Source organism: Oryzias melastigma, linkage group LG19 (genome assembly GCF_002922805.2).
Source record: "Oryzias melastigma strain HK-1 linkage group LG19, ASM292280v2, whole genome shotgun sequence".
NCBI lineage: Eukaryota > Metazoa > Chordata > Actinopteri > Beloniformes > Adrianichthyidae > Oryzias > Oryzias melastigma.
In genome coordinates, this window is record NC_050530.1 from 6,505,188 (window position 1) to 6,525,521 (window position 20,334).

The 20,334-nt window shown below is 36.7% G+C and overlaps 1 protein-coding gene across 1 annotated transcript in view; it reads left to right on the forward strand.

Annotated features, from left to right (window-relative positions):
• atrnl1b (attractin-like 1b) overlaps nt 1–20,334 on the forward strand; it is a 71,822-nt gene that overhangs the window by 47,967 nt on the left and 3,521 nt on the right. Inside the window, exons 26-27 of the mRNA XM_024284499.2 lie at nt 645–723; nt 15,647–15,754. Of these exons, the coding sequence (XP_024140267.1) occupies nt 645–723; nt 15,647–15,754 (187 nt within the window). The remainder of the gene's footprint in view (nt 1–644; nt 724–15,646; nt 15,755–20,334) is intronic.

Consider the following 20,334-nt stretch of genomic DNA (forward strand, 5'->3'; position numbering starts at 1 on the left):
GTGGATCTTAATCATTTGGCCAAAAATAATGGGTCTCTGATAGTGTTTGGGGGGCCGGGCCAAATGTGGAGGTAGGCTGGATCCGGCCCGCGGGCCGTGGTTTGGGGACCCCTGCTGTAGACCACATTCACCTTAAAGTCAGACTAGAATGACACATTTGAGATAAATTTGCCTTTAATGTTTTATTCAAATGTTTGTCTACTTAATAGTTTCTGTTTATTGAAACAAGACAACCGTTCACAATTAAAACGTTTATCTTAAAAAAAGGAAAAAAAAGTACTAAATAGATATTAAAAATATATTTTTCAATATCTATTTTAATGTTCTATTAATTTTCAATATCTATTTTAATTATGTATTAATATCTATTTTTATTTTCAAAATAGATATTTTTCAAGATCTAATAACTCAATATTTTTTACCTTAAAAGAAGTCGGAACATTTTACTGTAACTGTACTAGTATGTTAGTTTAATGTAATATATTAGCTAGGCAAAAATACTATATTATGCAGAAACCATTTTTTAGAACACAGTAAAGCGGTTTAACCGAGTACCAGAAGTATTTAAATAAGTATTTATTAAAAGTGTCCCTATTTTTTCATTGCTCTTTCCAACTGTGTGTTTTTTCATTCCGTCTCTGCAGCTGTTTCCTTTCGCTCCTGCTGGTGGCGGCTGTGGTGTGGAAGATCAAACAGACCTGCTGGGCATCTCGACGCAGAGAAGTAAGTCAATAGAACATCCATCTTTACACGCCGGTTTTATTTGTTCTGTCCAGTAATAAAACAGACACAAGCTGAGACTTTTGCTTTGGATCAGTTTTTGCGTAAACTGGGGGTATATTTGCATAAACTCCTTTTGAGGCTAAACTTTATTTCTATAAATTACTTTGTTATATTTTAGTTGGGTTTATTTGAGTTTAGCTTAACATTCTCAGTGTTAAAAATGACAGTTCTGGAGATATTCTTCTAAATACATTTGAGTCTCTTCTGAAAACCCCGTCAGTCCATTGCAGATGCATCACTTCATCCAGGCTCAGCTCCTTTGTGAATACGGAGGTGCCTTCAGCACTTTGCAGACTCTTACAGAAAAACTGCATAGGCTAAGAAAATGCGGAGTGAATAGGTTAATGCAGCTTGTTGTGCAGAAAGCACTTTGAGTGGTTAAGACTCCTGAAGTGACGAATACAGTAAATGCAGTCCATTTCCCCTTCAGCAGCTCCCATCATCTATCAGCGCTCTCCGATGTTTTACTTTTTTTTGTGTGTAGCAACCTCAACTTCAGGGTAAAATTGTCACAACAAAGCGACAACAAACCTTTTTGACCAACAAAATGTGTTTTAGAAACTCTTGTGTTGCCTTTCTAGGATGATATTTCGGCTGATGCATTATGGGTTTTTTCCATCTCTCAACTGATGTTTTTTGGTATTCCAGAGTTGTAGGCAGTTAAATCCAATTGTTGTGTTATTAATGGTGCTTTTTTTTAAGATAAAGTGGGACGAATTATTATTCAGTTCAGAGAAAATTTTACACTTCTCTTAGACATTATTTTTATAAAAGTTCCCTTTTAGTTGGGGAAAAAAGCTTCATGTACTCTGATTTTATTCTTTTTTTGTTGCTAGGTAGCATTTGCTTAATAAAGTTTTATCGTCCATTTCTTTATTTTTCCACTCTCTGGAATTTTCCTGGGACTTTTAGTTCTGAGTAATTTTTCGTGTTGATTTTCTATGAAAATGTGGACCACTCTGCTCTCCAGCTTAATGCATCTCTATCGCTACAAACCACTTCTTTACAAAACCAGATTTTAACTTCAGAATGGAGATACTGGCATCACCAAGCCACGCCCCCAACCCCCCACTTTTTTTTTATTTTATTTTTTTTAAATCTGAGCAGAGTTACCCTTTAAAGCTTTTTTCTTCAACTTTTAGTAGTTCAGTGTTTTTTCATCTATTTTTTCTACTTTACAATCTGCTCTATTATTTTATCTTTTTATTTTTTTCTCACTGGTGAGATTGCCAATCCCAAACTCACCGTTAATTAACCATGTTAGGGTGGGGTCATCTGGACCCCATAAGAGAGCACAAGGGTTAAAATGTTTTTTTGTTTCATTGCTTGATATCCGTCTTTTAAGTACAAGCCCAGGTTTTTTTTTACAGATATATTTGTGATTATATTACAAATATTTCCACAATTAACTTAAAACTGTCAAAGAAAAAAAACAATTCTGAGTGGTAAATGTTGTCTTTTTTGTTTTAAAAATCACAGATTGAGATCATACATTTTTTACAACAAATGTCAAACATGTAGAAGCAAATAAATCCACAAAAGAAGCAAAAAAAAGGTTGGAAACTATGAACTTTGATTTATAAAACAGGTGATAAGAAGAAATGGAAAAACTGCTGAAACAGAAAGTTTAAAATGTTTATTTATTACGTTCTTGGTTCTTAATATTTGCATTCATGCTGCAACATTTGATTTCTATGATCAAATCCAAAGCTATTACAATAAATATCAATTTGATTAATAATCGGGTTTAGGTTTCAGTTAATCTTGGGAAAGAAGCTTAAAGAAAGTGGAAACATGTAATGAGAAAGGATAATAATCATTAATATTCAGTGTTGGAATGGAAGATTGGATCGGCGGAGAGGGAAATGAAAAGGGTCAAGGATGAGATGATGGGCAGCAGAAATCATAAAAGCGCCTTCAAAAATACGTGCAGGAAAAGGAGGAAGAGAGCAAATGGATGCAAATTTCAGCTCTTAATCTAAACTGTATAGTGTCTGTCTGCCTAAAAAGCAGCCACGATTTCCATCTTTTTCCGACTGAATTCCGCGTCCTCCTGGTTGCTCTGATTCTCAACAGCAGGAAGTTTCATTTGGTTCAGCCCCGTGACTCGCAGTCGACTAATAAAGCTCTCACAATTAATTTCCTCTTCGGGGATGACATTGATCATCGTTTTATACCCTCTAATTGATAGATGGAAATAAACAAAAGCGATATCAGCTATGACTCTGTTTCTGTTTAAAGGATTAAATATGAAATAATGCAGAAAGATGGATGCACGCCATTACATTCCCACTCACATATTTTCTCTCATATTTCCATTTAAGTCCTGCATTTATTACCCAAAGATCAAAGCTATAAGGTTAAATAAATAATAAATCACATATTTATTTAATTTTACATAAATCGCACCATGTGTTTAAACACTAAAAACAGGATTTAATTCTTAATGCAGCATTTTATATTATTTGGAAAACAAAATTGTATTTTATTTTTTATCAAAATTCAATTTTTTGCATCAGTTAGTAATATAATTATATATAATTGTTCCCTTTTACAAGAAATATAGTTTACAATGCATTTTAAGTTGATCCAAAAAAGACACGGACAGATTTTCTCACACAGATTTATAATACTTAACATATAAGAACTAAAGCTTTCTGCTCTGACAGTTTTAAGGTGTCCTACTTTTACACTTTTACAGGAATACTCTAAGGTCAAGTTGCTTGTTTGTAACCTTTAACCAAAACTCCCATGAGCCTTCAGGGTCTCTCTGTTCTCTTTTGGGTGATATAGCTTTACAGTTTGATGCACTTTTTAATACTAGTTCATTTTTATGTGATTAGATAATTTTTTTATAACAACATGCAAATGCATTAGCATACTTAACGAGCTTTTTTCTTCATTTATTAATTTTTTTATGATATAACTGATGTAAAATGTACAAATAAGATTTATTTAAAATGCATAATTCTGTGAGCAGTTAAAACAATAGCAGCTCATGTATTAATAAATCAATATGATCAAATAATTATTCCTAAAATCTATATCTATAGCCTAATTTGTTTGTTTTATTCATATAGATATTCCCATAATGTCCTGTACAGCAGCTGAGCAAACAGACAAAATCCCAGAAAATATCAGGTGTATATTTGCATAATTTCATCTTTGAAACTAGATTTCATTATTTTAAAAACATTTAACATTCATTTTCAATGATAAATAGTTGAATTGTGTTTTTTTTTTTAAATGTACTTTTTAACTTTTAGCTTCTTAATCAGACGGAAAAGGACAAAATGAACATTCAGGGAGAAATGTTTAAAAAAAAACATGTATGGGAGAAACAACAGGAGACATAGTGAGGGATAGAGTACAGAAAAACAAAACTAGCAAAGATAAAGAGGAAAGAAAACATCCAAATTTAAGTTGCTGGGGGCTAAAATTCGTCAATGTCAATAGTAAATATTCACAGAACGGCTGAATTTGTGTGCACAACCACACATCTGTGCTATCCCTTATGTACACAAATACATGTGGGAGGTCCAGCATCCACCACCAAAAAGGAGGGTCTCAGTAAGAAGAACAAATGGCATACAAAGACAGCCCGACCCCAGTCACCAAGGTGACAGTGGAAACACAGAATGACCCGACACACAATGGCGGGGAACCCAATTCCAGCACCCCCTGGGGGCCTGAACCACCTCTTTAGCTCAGATGGGATTTCATCCCAATTTAAGGAGCCCCTACCCCCTGAACACAACCAGGCACTAGCCTTTGGTTCCCGCCTCAAGGGATGAGGCAAAGGTCAAAGGATCAATGGTGACCACTCCCATAGAGCAGTGTGTGAGTGCACACCTGTGTGTTGTGGGATGGAGTTGTGTACGTAGCAAAAGTTGTAAATAAAATTCAGTGGGTAGCAGTTCTTATGAAAAGCTCCTGTTTGAAGACAAAGGAGTCTTCCTCCCAACAAATGGTGGAATTACAGGTGGATCCGTGCATGAGGGACAGTCTTCATGTACAATCAGATTTATTCGTGTATTACATTGTATGTTTTATTTTAAGCTGTGTTTATAAATCTTATAAGCATTCACACAAATATTAACTTAATCATTTTTGAAAATATGCCCCATAGAAAATGAATGAGAAAGTCTTCAAATTTCTAAATTTCAGTTAGATTAATAACATATTTATGGGTGTGTTTTAATCTTTCATAGTAATTATCACAAGTTTGGAGTTTAGCTAATATTTTAGCATCATGCTAACATTTGTTTTTGACTAATTTAGTTTACTAAGAGAGAAATTTTGAAATTTAGCTAGTATTTAAGCAACGTGTTAGCTTTTTTTGGCTAAGTTGACAACTATTGGGATTTGTTAATGCTAATTTAAAGTTTAGCTAAAATTTTAGCAAATTGCTAACATTTTGGGCTAATTTGTTATCTACTGAGGTTTTTTTAGGCTAATTCAGAGTTTAGTTTGTATTTTAGCAACAGGCTAACGTTTTGACTAATTTAGTTTACGGAGGAATTTGAGGCTATTTAGAGTTTAGCTAATATTTAAGCAACAAGCTAACTATTTTAGGCCAATTTGGAGTTTAGCTCCTATTTAAGCAACACACTAAATATTTTTGCAAAATTGGCATGTATTATGGGGTTTTTAAGCAATTTTTGCTACAAATGTTTCAGAAATTTAGGTCACCTTCAGCGCTCTTTCATAGTTCTTTAACAAAATTTAACATTTTGCAAATTGCTTTTCGTATTTTAAGCAAATTCCTTCAACCATAAAGTTACCATTATCAGCAAAAACCTTCAGCATCTTCCGCAACTGCTTTCAACAAAAAGCATTCACACTAGCATTATCACAGGTAATGCAACATTTTTAGTTTTATCTGTAATTCTTTTCAAACTATTTGGGTAAATATGAAGGTAAGTGATCTGATCATATTTAGTTTGTGCTAAAACTCTTATAGTTTGAGTTGTTTCTTTTCCTGACAGATAAATTCATCTTTACTGTGTCCATTTAATTTAAACGCTTGTAAACAGCCTCTGCACTGGGGACCACTTAGACATCTGTCTCACATTACGACTTGAAATAAATGAGTTTAAATGAGACTCTCAGAAGTGTTTGGGTTAATAATGACACTGATCCAGCCAGTGGCTTTTGAACAGCAGATTATTTATTTGCTTTCTGGTGTAAAGTTGATAATTGTGGATATTATTTGTTTTTAAAAAACATATTTATTTGAGGCATATTTGCTACTTGGGTTATTTTGCCGTTTGACAACAGGATCCGTCTGTAACAAAGCTATAACCGTCCCCGTGTAATTCAGAAAATGAGTTTGCTGACAACAATCATCGAGAGCTTCTCAGAAACCACAAAGTGCATGTCCTTGCATTTACGCAGTCTCACACAGCTGAATGTTCGCCGCGCTCTTAACAGTAATTAGATAAGAAATATTAATTATTTTCAGGGTAAATTGTGAAAGGTGTAGCTGTTCCAGTTGAATGGTTGAGGTGATGAAGCTCTGCTGCTGATTGGGGACCAAGAAAGGAAAAGACAAAAGATTGAAATGCCACGGATGAGGAGGATAAGAGCTGACCTCTCTAAAGCTACCTGTGGGGGGAACCGAGGGGAGGGCACGCTGACATTTCGTAACACTTGCTACTCCAAGATGTTACACATGGAAATGGGATTTTTCAAATGCAATTCTTTCTTTTTAAGCTCTCACACATTCATGCACAACCACCACATGCTGAGATCCACATTCTGTTTTTTGGAAATTACTTGTTTATATTTGTGCCTAACCTTAGCATCTTAACAGATCGCTGTGGATTGAATATGTTGAGGTAAAGAGCTGCATTTACATCCTTATGGGCCTTATGTACACAGTTGCATTTTCAAAGTCGCAACAAATACTCAGTCAATGCCAAAAAAATATTGGCGGCCTTGCAATTCTGCCAGAAAATGTAACCCGTCTCTCAGAAAATTGCTCCAATTGCAAAAGTTGTGCATGTTTATTTATACCAGAACAGAAAAAATGAAAAAAGTCAAAAATTTACACAACTCCAAAACAGACTTGATGAACATCATTGGCACCTTGTCAAGCCTGTTAGAAATATTTGAATTTCAAGCTCTTTGAATTTGTATTTAGATGCACCTGTGGTGAGAAACAGGTGTTGGCAATATGTTAATCTAACTCAGGGGTCTGAAACTGTAGTTTATCAACGTCATACTGACACATTTATCACAGAAAATCAATTTATTGTCAGTAAGCACAGCCAGAATTAAAGCTACATTAAGTTATAATCCACTGGATTTTCTTTTTTTTAACAAATTCAAGGATTTAAAGAGATCCTCATTGTTTTAATATATGGTAGGGGTCACTTAATTAGCTTTGATTTAGTTTTTATTGGCTTTATATATTAATTTGTGGCTGCAATGCTCCAGAAAGAGTAAAATAAACATTTTTTCTTATTTTTGATGACTTTACATTTCCTACTGCATTTGCTGCATTGACATGATCCTTTAATGAAGTATGTCTTTTATTTAGAAAGTAAGTCATTCAAAGCTTTGTCAAAACTATTTCATATTTTTGAAAAAAATCTATTTTCTCTTCAAGTTTGTTCTATTTATGCCAAAGAAAACACAATAGTTTATTTAAATGTATCATGTCAGTAGCAAAAACATGAATCAGTATCTTATTTTTCTAAACGGTGAGTAAAGACTTTGTGTAGCTCCTATTGGATTTTGGTTGGCAAATGGCTCTTTAAGTGTTGAAGGTTGCAGACCAATGATCTATTTAAAATTGAAGAATGATGGACTCTGCCTTTGTGTCGCCTCTCACACTGATCGTGGAGAAAGGAAAGAAGAGTAAAGAGGCGATTGGTGTTGAAAAACAAACTATTTTAAGGTTAGAAATTTAATTCCAGAAATCTTTATTTTCTTGTGTCTACTGGGCGCACAATCATCAGTTGGCTCTGTAGCTAATCTTCCTGGACTTGAATGGAAGAACAAAACGCTAAAAATTACACTAATGGATTGTTGAAATGTGGATAAAAGCCTTGAATAACCTCCAAATAAATTCAAACTGATCTGGAAACATGGGATACTAATGTTTCAACTCATACCGTCACCATCTCAATGAAAATAGACACTAGAGCCTTACATGCCTGGTGTAGACCGCTAACGTGTCATTGTAGTCGACGACTAGAAAAGCAACAACAGTGGAGGTCATCTTGCTGCTTGTCGTTTTATTGCTCTATATAGGCTATATATGCCTAAATAGTCAAATATGCCTGAGATTCAAAGATGTTTTCTTGTTGCTTTGCTGCTTCTGGCACTCAATGCTTCGACTGTGTGAATGCTGTCATAAAATCTGACAATTACCAAAGAATTTTGGGGCACAAGGTAGTTACCAATGTTAGAAAGCTGCATCTCCACCAGAGGTCGAGGGTCTTCCAGCAGGACAATGACCACTTCCAAAAGCTCTCTGAAACGGTTACAAAAAAGCACTGGAGTGTTTTGAAATGGCCAGCAATGCGTCCCGATCGCTGAAATTATAAAGGACTTGGAACATTTCCAAAAGAAGAGTGGTCTTAATTCCAGCAGAGAGGTGTAAGAAACTCATTCAAGGTTACAGGAAGTGACGGGAAGTTATCTTTCCAAAGGGAATGCTACCAAAAATGAATGGTGTCAACAGATTTGTCCATTCAATTGTTGAGTTCTGTGGGAGTTTTTGTCAAGTTTGACAACAAAAAAACATGTTCACACCAAAATATTGCATTTTTTTTAGTGATAAGTTTTACATTTTAGGATAGAATTTCAAAGGCGCCAATAATTTTGACCATAATAAATTCAAGAACTTTGCTATTGTTTAATAGAAAAAAAAGTTAAATTCTTTGTGACTTTTGGTGCATATAAGTGTGCATTAGCCTCTATCCTGTTTTATTCTTAGTAAGCCTCTAAAGCATTTAGGCAGACAGAGAAACTTCAGCTTCAATCTTTTTAGAACAACATCAAATCTCATCAGCAGGAGGTTAAATGGATTATCTTAATCCTACCCGAAAAAGACAAACTTTTTTTTGGATTAAGAGAACTTTCTATTTAAGGGTTTGCTGTAATTTTGTTGGTGTCAGTCAATGGGTTGAAATCCAACCTTTACTTGTCCTAGTTCACGAGTCTGCAACCTGCGGCTCCAGATCCACATGTGGCTCTTTTATCTCTCCATGGTGGCTCCTTGGTCAAACATAAAATATGTCAAGGAGACAGTTGGAGTCAGCTGATCTATGCTAATGGCTGCCTAACATAAACCACCTAAAGAAAACAAATAAACAAAGCCTGCAAGCAAAGACTACCAAGGTCCAACCCCAAACTAAAATAACAAAACCCAGTAGTGTAAGACTGCTGAGGACAAAGAACAAAAAATAAATAATTAACAGAAGAAAATAGCAATTTGTTAAAGTAGGGATTACTTAATTAGCATTTATTTAATTTAGATTAGTTACATTTATAAATTGATGGCTGAGGTTCACATAGATGATAAACTATGTATGTTTTTACATCCCTGTTGACCTGAAGACTTTTTGTTTGGTCAACGCTACCTCCAGAATGAACAGATTTTATAAAGCAAAACTTTGGTAAAAAGTTTAATCTTTTACTTATATTATCTTGTGCTGCACAACATTGGTTACTTGCCCAGAGCTGCACTGAGATGATCGTGTTTGGCACGGAGAATCTTTTATTTTGAAAGTAAGTTATTTGACATAACAAAAAAAAATCACATTTTGAGAGATGCTGGGTTCTTTTTATACTTTTGGTTTTGTTCGTACAAAAAATAGTTTCACTTCTATTATTAAAAAAAGGAGTGAATACAAAAAGAATGCATCATGAAGGCAAATCCAGATTTCTTAAGTTAGACTATGCGGCTCCTTCTAGGTTTTATCAGTAGAAAATGAGCCCAAATGGCTCTTTTACTGTTGAAGGATGCTGTGAGACAAGAGTGTTGGCTGAGTTGGTAAACTACACTATATATTAAAATTGACAATCCAGTAGACCAAATACCAAAAAAAAACTAGCAGAGAACGTGGATGAAAAAGAACGAGTACACAACTTGAGTCTAAAGAATCACCATTGTGAGAAGTTTGGTAATTATGCTTCATGCTTTAAACTCATTTAGTTCAATCTTACAAGTTGAGCTCCTGGCAGCACCTGATAGTTTGAGTTGAGGGATGGCGATTCATCTCCAATGTCAGCTGAATTTGTGTATCTTCAGCTGTGGATTGGACAGTTGGTCAACAAAGGCCATGTAGGGATAAACGAGTTTGATTGTCTTATTCAGACATTACTACGTCCACTAGATTGACATGCCACCATGAACCTCGATTGTCAAAGATCCCAATCAGTGGTCATCGATTTATACCATGAGTTTATCTCAATCTGGAATCTCTTGTCACTCTGATTGTTTTTTGTTCAGGTTGAACATTTCTCTCCCATTTTACCTGCATTACAGTACACTGCAGAAGCCCATATTTATGTTCTTTTAGCTTCTGCTATCCAAGCCCACTCACATTTTAGCCCAAACTAACATCATGTCAGCATTGTAAACAATAGCATTACACTACACTGCATGTATTAGTCTGTTCATGCTCAGTCCATTAATCACAGGACGTGCAGAGACTCTCAAATGAGCTGCATTGTGCAGCAAAAAGAAAAAACACAACAACAAAAGGTGAATTTGTTGCTAAAAAACATTACAGTTTTTTGGGTTGTGTGTTTTTACAGAGTTGTGAAGTGACGGCTCATGTCTGTGGGCAGTGATGTTTTCAAAGGGCAGGGTGACCTGCTTAAGTAAAGGATATGTTCAGATGACACCCACCCCCTTTCCCCGGAATTTACAGAGGGAAAAAAATGAAGTATTTACCAGACAGATAATTCATGTCCTCACTTGCCAAATTAATCAAGTCGCATAGCAATGCACTTGGTGCCCACCCTTATCAAAAGCATGAATAGCTCCAGCTTGTATTCTAGACAAAATCAGTCTGTCAATGCACAAACGTTAATTGGTTTTACAGCGTTCTCTCTTACCTTTTGTCATTTACTTAGCATTCATTTCTAGAATCTCTCTGGTTTTGTGTCGGCCGTTTTTATGTTTATATTCACAGCACAAGCTTTCTCTGACTTTGCGTTTGCTCTCCTCCTGCGCTTTGTTGCTCTAAAAACGAATTCTGCAACATGATAAATAACATTACTGCTATCTGACATTTAGGATGAATGTTGTTGGATTTGAAGCTTTTGTGTTGAAAACCGTAATAAGCCGTGAGCGGTTTTCTCGTTTTGCAGCAACCTCGGTGGGCCCTCCATCCTCTGCTTATCTTTTTGGAAAAGGGCAACATTTCTGATTTTAACCTGCTGTGACCCAGCAGCTCCAATCTATAAGGCTTGTACTGCCTTTTTGATCTTTATTGGTAGAGATGTACAACAATTTAACATTGGACCTCGGATATAAAGTGTAAAAAAAATAAAAGAGAGAAAATCAATCAGGTAGTCAATGTCAATTTCATGTGGCTGCTGTTTTTATTTCTATTTTTTTCACCCCAGCTTTCAAAGTTTTGACCAAGTAAGTGTAATTCAGTACAACTTTTTTACCTATTACTTTTCAGAGTTAAAACAAAAAAAAAGAATTATAGAAACCCCTTTTCATTACATTATGGTTGGTTTGCCATCCTCTTCCTGTTAAATGTTTGAGGTCTGGATTCTTTGATTGTTTCTGTTCCAAATTCTTAAAGACATGAGGACCTGGAAGGGTTTTAGTTTTGTCGTTTTTCCTCGAAGACTGATTTGACTCCTTTAAATTTGACCTTCTAAAATGAAGACTTAAAGACCTACCCCAATGAAAATCATCTTTTTTGTGTTTTTAACATGTTCGTGTAGTATTTTTCTCATCGTAGATGACCTATATAAAATCATTTACAGTTCATAATGCATTTCTGAGTTTTTCTTTATTTTAATCACTTTAGATCAGGAGCAGATGAAAACCAGGTGCTTGAAAATGTTCCGACTAACTACTGAAATGGGCGTGACAAAGTCTCCTCTACCCGGCGAACACTCTGGTTCGCTCACGTTTAGGTATGTGAGACAGGATGAGCGTTCAACACTCGTTCGGTAGCGAATTCTGGCTCAAAACTGGTCGACTGGATTGATCCAATATTTCTCGTTATTTTTGCACCACTATTGTTAGCTTGAGGCTATAAGCTCGTGCGAGAGAGTTCTCAGTGACGGGGAGGGGGAGGGGCGCTCTGTGTCAAAGTCCCACCCACAAACGAGAGTTGTATTTCCAATGAGTTACTGCCACTTACACAGTCAATACAAAGTCTGTTTATTTCTATTTCTGGCCCAGCCTCTGGACCTAATAAGGAGGTTGGAGACGGGATGCTAGCATGGTGTTGTGTTGACCTTTAGAGAACGTTTCTCTCTTCTTCAACATTTGAACAATGGAGATCAACCTTAGAGACCACTCCGATCATCTTTGGGAGGCCTTTTACAAGCATTCCCAGTGGTCTTTTATTCTTACTTTATTCCTCTGTTTTTAGTAAAAAATAAATAAATAAAAATTGTTTCTAGAACAAAGTTTCACCTCTGAGTTGTGGGTGGGACTGTTGGTGTGTAGCAACCCTCAGAGGAGGAAGCTTGAGGTCCATCCAGCGCATTTTCACAATATTTTGAATGAAGAAATTCTCAGAAATGCAGTTTTGATCTTTCTTTACATATGTCCTCCATCATCACGTTAAAAACACAAGTTTCATTGGAAAGAGTCTTTTGGTATGACTCAGAGCACACAGTAATGATAATATTTTTAAGACTCTTCCTGCATACATCATTACTTTATTTTTATATCTTTATGTACCTGTTATATATATATTTTACCTACATCCTGATTGTTTTGCATCATATTCTTTCTGTGCTCTCCTTCTGCTCCATTTCCCTACTTTCCTCTTCTTGCATCAATAAAGAATTTCATTAAATTTTCCCTTATTTCATTGCCTTGAAGTGGAAATCCCACCAACAAATCACGTCACACAAAAACATATGAAAGATTACCACAATTTAAAAAGCAAAAGAGTAAAAAACATTGCATTTTAGAAATCCAAAATTCCAAAAGCCAAAACACAATTCCAAAAAAGAAACGAAATAGAAAAGAAATGTTTCAGAAAGCAATTCATTTCCAAAAATCAAAGACGGTTCGCTGCATTTCTCCTCTTTGAGCCTTTTCGTTTAAACTGTATGTTGGAGCTCAAAAAAGAATTAATTATTTGAGTTTCACTGTTTCTTTCCAGTTGCTGAATAAATCTCCATTCTTTGCCAGCAGTCAACAGAATTCTTGACAGTTGAATTTGAACAATATTTCATAATTAAGCGATGAGCAGAGATTGCCTGAAGAGTTTAATTGCCATAAAGTGAGTTCTGGTCTCAGAAATTCCATGAATCTGCGGATGGTGACGTCGGTTCGTCTCTGATGATCCAGTTGGTTAATTGGTGGAACTGAAGTTGTGATGAACAGATTTTTCCCTTTTGAGACATCTGCAAATAAACAAGTGTTTTATTTTTATACAACCTTTTTTTTTTTTCTCCGCTCATATGTATTTGTTTGATTACTCATTTAGAGATGAGGAGTGGACAAGCTGCTCTACTCCAAACAATTTTCACAATCAACTTCCCAGATGGTTCTGCAGCAAAGCATCTGGCGCATCAGATTAGTTATCTGTGACCAATAAAACAAATGCTTTCCTGTTAACAGAGAAGGAAAATCAACCGAATTTATTTTTTTATTTATGTTCCATTCTCGAGATATTGAAGTTGCCTCACTAAAAATATGCTTCACATACAGGTAGACTCTGCTTTCCTTGGTAATTTTTGCCATGGCAACCTTTCCAAACCTCGTAGAAAATATGACAATTATTAGCCAGACTAATGAATGCCTAATTAAGGTCAAAGCGAGTGGGGGAGGTGGTCTACGCACAAGAATCTGAAGGTTCATTACCACTTCAAGGACAAATCCCGTGTGCTGTAATGTCATTAGAAAACTCTGTTTTCATGCATCTGGTATAATCAGACACTCTGTAATACGTCTCAAATCAAATATTAGAGATTAAAAGTCTCCAGTCTGCCCAAGCAGAGAAATTGTACTTTTGTTTTTTTTTTCCTGCTGGGATCAGATAAAGTTTAAATGTCATAAATATTGTGTCGATGTGGAATTAAAGGAGAACAGAGGCAATTCTATTGAGGAATATTTGCCTTGTTTGAATAAAAAAAATAAAAAATAAATGAGTTTTCATGGAGTTAGAAATACTTTCCCCAAGATACTATGAGGTTTTTAAACCTGATTTAAAAAAAATGGTGATTACTTAATGTATTTTGAAGGTTTAGAAAAAAATTAACAAAAAATCCAACTTTAAAAAAATATGTAAAGTTTTTTCATGTTGCATATTGTTCCAAATATGAGTCATGTTTGGTGTCAGAATGGACATCCCAGTCATTTCAGGTGCTTAGTCATCTGAAGTACAATTAGATCTTAATGCGGCACACTTAAGCTCATCACAAAGCCAATAACAATCAGGGATGTCCTTGGAACTGAAACGCTGCTCTGTTTGGATATCGATCAGGCGTTCCTGCTCAAAGTGTTTTACAATATCGATTCGAGGGGAAGAAGAAAATATATTTTCTGCTCATCCAGAGTAGCGGAAACTGTTAGATAAACTACAGCTCTCCTTGTAGAAGCTTTAAGGAAGTCTTAAGGTTAACGTATCCCTTTAACTAACTTACACATTATACCAACATCAACTTCTCGTAGAGTGAATGAAGGTTATGCGACTAAAAACAGGGTCTAAAAAGTCTAAAAGGAAATAATACCTTTTAAAAGTCTTTTAAAAATCTTGAATTTTTATATCTGAGACTTAAGAATTGTGTCGTAACAAATGAAAGGATGGAATTCTCTCGTGATATATTGCGATACATATTGACAGTACACGCCACTACTATTTCATACAGTCAGAAAAACAATGAATTTTTGTATTCAAATAGATTCATATTTATTGTTTATTTCATCTAAAACAGTTTCTGCAAGTGAATCTTACATAGAATAAAAAGACTTTAAAAGAAAACTTTTTTCTTGGCAGTACTTTTTTTTTGTAAGTTGTGAATAGTGAGGTTGCTGTCAAAATTTGAAAAGCTAATTGTTTTTTTTTTTTTTTTTACTTTGATGGCGTTCTGCTGTAAAAAGCTGGTGGAGATTCACTTTCTATTTCAAGCTAGAAGCTCTAATTTCATCTTTTTGTGTTTGATTGCAACAGAAGTACACACAAATACAGACTTCTCACACTAAACACTTTTAACAACAGAAACCAAACTTTGTTGTTGTGTTCAGAAAAGCTGTTTCGCGCTGTGAGAACTTCAGGCCGGCGCACTCGATCTCCTCTTTTGAAGTTTTCCCACAGATTTCTGTTGACATTTAGGTCAGAGCGCTGCGAGGATCAATGCCAAACCTTAAGGTCCATTCTGGATTTTGATGTGTGTTAAGGATCATTATCCTGATTTAGAAACCACCACCCTTCGTTTTTTTAATCTCCTCGTCTTTGTACCATAATCCCAAACCATAATCGATCCTTCAGCTAAGAAGCTTAAGAGTTCAAGATGCTTTTTCATAAAAAACCTGCAACAAATGTGTCTTTTATCCTCCCCACCAGGTTTTTAAAACACTCATCAATCACACTGCTTCATGATTATTTAGAGTTATTGACAAACTGTTTTGTTGATTAAAATCTCTAGAAGGATGTTACTGTTCTTTGCTAACGTTTTCCTTTATGTGACGTTACAGCAGCTGATGAGAGAGCGCCAGCAGATGGCCAGTCGTCCTTTCGCCTCTGTCGCCGTTTCACTGGAAGCCAGAGGAGAGCTGACCGAAATGTTGCTGCCTGTAGTTGACGTGAGTCTCCCCGACACGCACAACGTTATTTTGTTTTCCCTCGAATGATTGGATTGACGAGCACAGCTCTCTTTAGCCAAAGCTGACATTAGTTCTTTCTTTTAAAGATATCAAGAATGTTTTTAGCGCAACGTAATCAGGGGTTATTACGCCATCCACAGCCATACCCAGCCGCCTCTTTACAATATTGCTGCCTTTCATTCGGCCATCATGTCAAAACCAAATCTGTTGCCATGCAACCTACAATAAGTGTCCTGCTGAATGGCACTCATTGCACTTTTTTTCATGTTGTGGCTGTTAAACGCAGACGAGGAGGAAAACAAAGCTCCTCAGCTCTTGGAGAGCCCTACACTGCAGCTCTTAGAAGGCAGACGCATCAGAACAACACATCGTCTTTTCTTTAGTTCGTTTGTTTGGGTATTGGACTTCATCTGCTGCTTAATTATTTCTGAAAGCAGTGGTCATGTCAGCTGTTAGAGAAAGAATCAACATAAGAACACATGATGCCGCTTTATGGTTGTCTGCTTTTCTTAATAATTAATCTAGAGATGCACTATTTTAGTCCCACCCATTCATAACCCATAGAGTTTAATATGATGTCGGTCCACCTTTTGCTGCTATTACAGCTTCAACTCTTCTAGGTTGAGGAGTACCTAGAACCTAGGTTCTAGGTAGAGTGTATTTGTAGGAATTTCTGACCATTTTTCCAAAAGCGCATCGGTCAGACCAAACCAGACCAACCAGACTCTGTCCTCCATGTCTTTATGGACCGTGCTTTGTGCATATTCATGTTGGACGAGGAAGGGGCCGCTCCAAACTGTTCCCACACGAGCATGGAATTGTCCAAAATCTTTTGGTATCCTGAAGCATTTGAAGTTCCATTCTCTGGAACTAACTCCAGAAAAACAAGCCCACACCATCATTCATCCTCCACCAAATGTCACACTTTGCACAATTTAGTCTGAAATGTAACCTCTGCTGACTCCTCTCCATTAGTTTACTACCACTTGGTGGCTGAGTTGCTGTTGTTCCCAAACTTTTCCATTTTGTTCTGATAGAGTTGACCATTGACTCTGGAATATTTAGGAAATTTCACGACTGGATTAGTTGCACATCCTATGACAGTTCCACACTCTTGAGAACGGAACATTCTATCAGAAATATTTGTAAAAGCAGTCTGCATGTCTGAGTGATTTATTTTATACTCCTGTGGCCAAGACGAGTGATTAGAACACCAGATTCTGATCATTTGGACGGGTGAGCCAATACTTTTGGTAATATAGTGTATGACTAGAGATTAACAAATGTCCTTTATTGTTACGATCACATCGGACATGACTCCAGCTTCAAATTTCTATGGCCCTACATTGACCGGCATCTAGTAGCTAGTGCGAATCAGGGGATCAGACTATTTAATTAAAACAAATGTTACATCCTCAATGGGCAAACCTGCCATGAGTCTAGGGGGAAATAGAAAAGGGGACCATAACTCTAAAATCTGGACACCAGTAAGAATATAAAGGAGCACAGTTTATGAAGTCAAACTCTGTCCTGAAAGAAAGAACAAAATGAAATAATTATTGTCCTGGTTTAAGACAAAAAGGGGACTGGAAACTTGAAATATATCAGTGAGACTGCTGACAAAGCCATGTCGACCGTCGGAGTCAGCAGCTCCCTAAGGCTGCCTAACCAAAATCTAACTATTCAAAAGAATACCGAGACTACCGAGGTCCAAACTAAAATAACAAAACCCAGCAGTGTAAGACTGCTCAGGACAAAGACGGGAAAAAGAATTGAACAAAGCAGCACAACAAACCCTAACCCTCAAACCTGCTGCTCTGCCCCTTTGTACTCTTACTTCTAACCAAAGTTGTGTTTTTGAAGCTTTATTACAATTATAAGTTCAGAAATTTGTCTCAAACCACCAATTACCTTTAATTTGGAATCAATTTGCTTTTCTATATGTGAGGCTTCTAAACAAAATAAAATCCAAATACATATTTGGATGAAAGACAACCTGATTATGAACCATTTGTGCCAGTTGGAGGTTAAGCTTTTGAAACGTGGCTAATTCTCTCATTTAAAAGTCAATTTCCAGCATCTGTCACCTCTTGGATGTTCTGTTTGTTTTTATTCAGACCTGACTGATGCTGTTCTTCAAATCCCAACTTAACCTATTAAAGATCAGGACTGAACTCAGAATTGTTGGTGTGTAAATGTGCCCGGTGGGGTTCAATCAATCTCCTATCTACCAATCTGAGAAACGTGATACAGATGGATTGCAGCAGCAGCACAATAATCCCTTCATAGCAGTTATACAATTATAAAAAGCCCATCTCTCTGCAGTAGAAGCGTTTTTTACCCAGACCCTCCAGCTGGTCTGCCACACAATCAGAGAAGGATTTGTTACCATTTCCTTGTGTTTGGTTCGATTAAAACATGAGTATTTAGAGTGGCCAAAGAAGCAGGATCTGCTGGACTGTTTATTCTGGCAAAACACCACAGACCAAGATGGCTGGCACTCAACATATGGAAGCACTAACGAACGATTAGTATGATTGATGAGAGCTGTCAGTGAGGGGAGAATACAATGTGTGTGTGTTTATGAGCTCTGCTGCTTATGAGTGACCATAATAGTCTGATAAATGCATCATAAAAACCAGTCCAGACTTTTCACCACTGTTAGAGATCATCTTCACATCTGAACTGTGAGAGTATAATCAGACCAATTCCTTTTGTTTTAACCAATGTCGACACATTTTTAATTGTGCTGCAGCTTCATGAAAAATAACGGTCCAATAAAGACTTAAGACCTCAAAGAGCAGCCTTTTGCTGTTGGCGTTGTGTCTCCACCATATTTTGTGACTCAATCGCTCATTAGCTGCTTAAAGTATTTCAGCGTACGTGTTATCCTTTTGTCCATTGGCAGAGAAGTTTGTCATCTCTGACGTTTCCCTCAGCTTCAGGCAAGTTTAGTTTGCCAATCACCAAAAAATCAGCATGAAGCTTATCGAAGCTAATTATTAACAGGATCTCTTGAATGATCATGAAATGAGAAAGGAACATTTTACTCAGGGATTCACTTGATATGTCCATCCCAATGAATGAGCCACAGCAGGTGAATGACAAGAGTGATTAGAACATTTGTCTTCTAAATATCCAGGAAACAAAACGTTATTTTAACATTAAATAGATTTTTTGCTTTTTGCTGTGTTTTGTCATTTTTCTTAAGCAGTTGAATAATTTATACGGAGCCCCTAAGGGGTCATCTATGTAAAAAATGGCAGTTAAAACAATGTTTCTTTAACAAAAAAAAAATCCTGGTTACTATATAGTGCGCATCGGTTATTATGGTCAGCACCAGCTGGTATCTGGTGAGCACCAGCTACTGTCTGGTGAGCACCAGTTTGCTATCCGGTGAGCACCAGTTTGCTATCTGGTGAGCACCAGTTTGCTTTCCGGTGAGCACCAGTTTGCTATCTGGTGAGCACCAGTTTGCTTTCCGGTGAGCATCAGTGTGCTATCTGGTGAGCACCAGTTTGCTATCTGGTGAGCACCAGTTTACTCTCTGGTGAGCATCAGTGTGCTATCTGGTGAGCACCAGTTTGCTATCTGGTGAGCACCAGTTTACTCTCTGGTGAGCACCAGTTTACTCTCTGGTGAGCACCAGTTTACTCTCTGGTGAGCACCAGTTTACTCTCTGGTGAGCACCAGTTTGCTATCCGGTGAGCACCAGTTTGCTATCCGGTGAGCACCAGCTGCTGTCTGGTGAGCACCAGTTTGCTATCTGGTGAGCACCAGTTTGCTATCCGGTGAGCACCAGTTTGCTATCCGGTGACCACCAGTTTGCTATCCGGTGAGCACCAGTTTGCTATCTGGTGAGCACCAGCTGCTGTCTGGTGAGCACCAGTTTGCTGTCTGGTGAGCACCAGTTTGCTATCTGGTGAGCACCAGTTTGCTATCTGGTGAGCACCAGTTTGCTATCCGGTGAGCACCATTTTGCTATCCGGTGAGCACCATTTTGCTATCCGGTGAGCACCAGTGTGCTATCCGGTGAGCACCAGTGTGCTATCCGGTGAGCATCAGTTTGCTGTCTGGTGAGCACCAGTTTGCTGTCTGGTGAGCACCAGTTTGCTATCTGGTGAGCACCAGCTACTATCTGGTGAGCCCAGCCTTCTGACTGAGATACATGATCTAATGAACCTTTTACCTATAAACAGGTCTTTAAACTTAATAATTATCTAGTTCTGCCTACTTAGAAAAACAGTGTAGCACGTAATCATTGTTCTAAATGACTCCTAAAAGCTTTAAAAATAAAGTTTAAAACGTGACATTAGGAAATATTGAGATATTTCCGAAAGTCTTTGGTTCATTCAATTGTTTAGTTTTTCAGTTTAAAATTAGGTTTTATTTTAAGTTTCAAGAAAGAAAAAATGTATGAACTTTTTTAGAAAGTAACATTGGTCAAATTTTTACTAGCATTAGCTTAAAACCTCAGCGGTGTACTACAAAGTAACCCCTACTGCCCTCTAGTGGATAAAAAGAACACCTTTTGTTTCTGTAGAACATATTGTTTTATT